The sequence below is a fragment of the Lycium ferocissimum genome, chromosome 11 (assembly GCF_029784015.1).
Source record: "Lycium ferocissimum isolate CSIRO_LF1 chromosome 11, AGI_CSIRO_Lferr_CH_V1, whole genome shotgun sequence".
Classification (NCBI taxonomy): domain Eukaryota; kingdom Viridiplantae; phylum Streptophyta; class Magnoliopsida; order Solanales; family Solanaceae; genus Lycium; species Lycium ferocissimum.
Window position 1 is genome coordinate 25,210,791 of NC_081352.1, and position 2,005 is coordinate 25,212,795.

Consider the following 2,005-nt stretch of genomic DNA (forward strand, 5'->3'; position numbering starts at 1 on the left):
AATGAAAAACCTATGTATATCGAACAAGTCCGAAAGCGACTCCGATGTCCACTTATCCTCGGAAAGAATCGGCAGTTTGGACAAGAATCATAACAAACATTCAAACAAAAGAATGGTCAACAGAAAGGATACGCTTTTTATATATACAAATCTTTTACACTTGAAATTTGGGAAAGTTCAAAATACTATAAAGGCAAAACAAAGGGTAATACAAGCCCTGGCCTATCCGGTATGGCTGGAACCAGAATGCTCGGACTCTGTCCGTTCAGAGTCTTCGGAGTCGGAATCAAGAGCTCTTTTTGCTTCTTCCTCGGTTCTTCTAGCCTCTAGAATAAGGGCTGGGAGATCAGTAAAGCCACGCTCGGCTTCCTCGAGGGTGATCCTCCGAGACCTCCACCGCTCATGCTCTACTACAACCGTGGAGTAGGCCTCGACAGCTTCCACACTTTTCAGGGCTTCTGCCAAATCGGCTTCAGCCCGGGCCAGCTTAGCCAATAACTCGTTCCTCTCTTCATCGAGGATACTCCGGTTTTGAGTGGCCGACTCAAGCTCGATTTTGAGAAGATCGTTAGCCTCAACCGTCTCCTCAAGTCGGGTCCTTAGTTCATCGCATATTCGGGCCCTGTCCTCAGCTTTTTGCTCGAATACCCTCATTCTCTCTTCATATTTGGCACTCTCGGATTCAAGCCGTCGGTGCCTCTCGGCCATATTGACGGCATCAGATTTAACCGAGTCGAGTTCCCCTCGGAGTTGGGAAATGGTGGTTTCGAGCTCGCTAAGTTTGGAAGAAAACCGAGTGTTGTCTTGACTAAGACCGATTTTCTCTTCCTCCAGAAGCCGGTTCCTCTCCACAATCCCGGCTAACTCATCCTTTAACCGAAGGTTCTCAGCCTTCGTTGCATCGAGCTCGGGCTGAAGGTTTGTGAGGGCCACTGCTCGGCTCAGCTCATCTTCTTTTACTTGCAAAAGATGCTGGAATTTCTCCGTTTCTCGACCTTGGGCATCCAGCTGGCCTCTAAGGTCATCAACCTCTTGCTGGACACGGATGAAGGCTTCGTTAATAAGCACCACACTCTGTAAAAGAAGCAAAGATGTCAAGTGATGAACCAAAAACTCACATCAAATTATGTCAGGAATGGGCTGAAAGGCTTACCCGATTGCCCGCATGCATGCCTTCGTTAATAAGGCACTGCCAGGGGACTCCGGCCATCTTCCTCTTGTCCGAGTCCGAAACGAGGGGCCGAAGGTAGCTTGCCACTCCCACCGGGCGAGATAGAAAGCTGCAGTCTTCGGGAACGGTAACTACAGCCGATCTGGTCCTCCTAGGTTCCACACTAGGAGCCGGGAAGATGCGCACTAGGCCTTCCCTCGCACCGGTTTCGGTGGATCGATTAGCTGACCTCGTGGCTCGAGGGATGGGAAGGTGACCAAAACCCGCAGCCTCCCCGGTCGCAGGAGGAGTGTCCAAAATATGTCATCAAGATTATCCGACCTCGGAGCAGTGGGGGTAGCCGGAACAGCACCAGCAGCCTCGGTAGGAGTAGAGGCTTCGAACCCGACAGTTGGGTCCTCGGTAGGCAATGAGCCAGTATCCGGTGGGGCCTCAGTGCCGACTCAGCTCTTGTCCCAGCTTCAGCAGTTGATTCAGGTCCGGATCTCCTCGGTCTTTGCAGGGGAATCTCCTCGGAGGAGGCATCACCTGTAATATCAACAAACTCAATGGACCTAAGAGGTGTTGGGTAAAGTATTTCTTCCCCACACAGTAGGGCGGCCGAAGCGGAGGGTCCTTCCTCGGTTGAAGGGGGTGGAGCGCAACTTCCTCCTCGGGACCGACTCGAAAAGGATGGGGCCACGCCGACCGGCGAATGATCACGTCGGACTCTTCGTCTCTCGGGGACCGGACGACGCTCCTGAGCCACTTTTTCTTGGTTTCTCTCCTTTGTCAGGGGCTTCCTTCGTCTTTTGGCGGCGGCGACGATGATTCGGATGACCGGCCGAGTCGAAC

At 52.4% G+C, this 2,005-nt stretch overlaps 1 protein-coding gene across 1 annotated transcript; it reads right to left on the reverse strand.

The window, feature by feature from the left end:
• Window positions 1–222: 222 nt before the first annotated feature.
• On the reverse strand, window positions 223–1,210 carry LOC132038164 (uncharacterized). Its single transcript, XM_059428881.1, has 2 exons — window positions 1,154–1,210; window positions 223–1,074 (listed from the first exon to the last, which is right to left on the reverse strand). Exons 1-2 carry the CDS (start codon window positions 1,208–1,210, stop codon window positions 223–225), a joined length of 909 nt encoding a protein of 302 aa, XP_059284864.1.
• Between the last annotated feature and the right edge of the window lie 795 nt (window positions 1,211–2,005).

What these genes read in the sequence shown, in the direction of transcription:
- LOC132038164 (XM_059428881.1), bottom strand. Translation starts at nt 1,210, where the DNA reads ATGGCCGGAGTCCCCTGGCAGTGCCTTATTAACGAAGGCATGCATGCG. An exon ending in GCATGCATGCGGGCAATCGG is followed by an intron (nt 1,075 to 1,153) that starts GTAAGCCTTTCA and finishes CTTCTTTTACAG; the next exon opens with AGTGTGGTGCTTATTAACGA.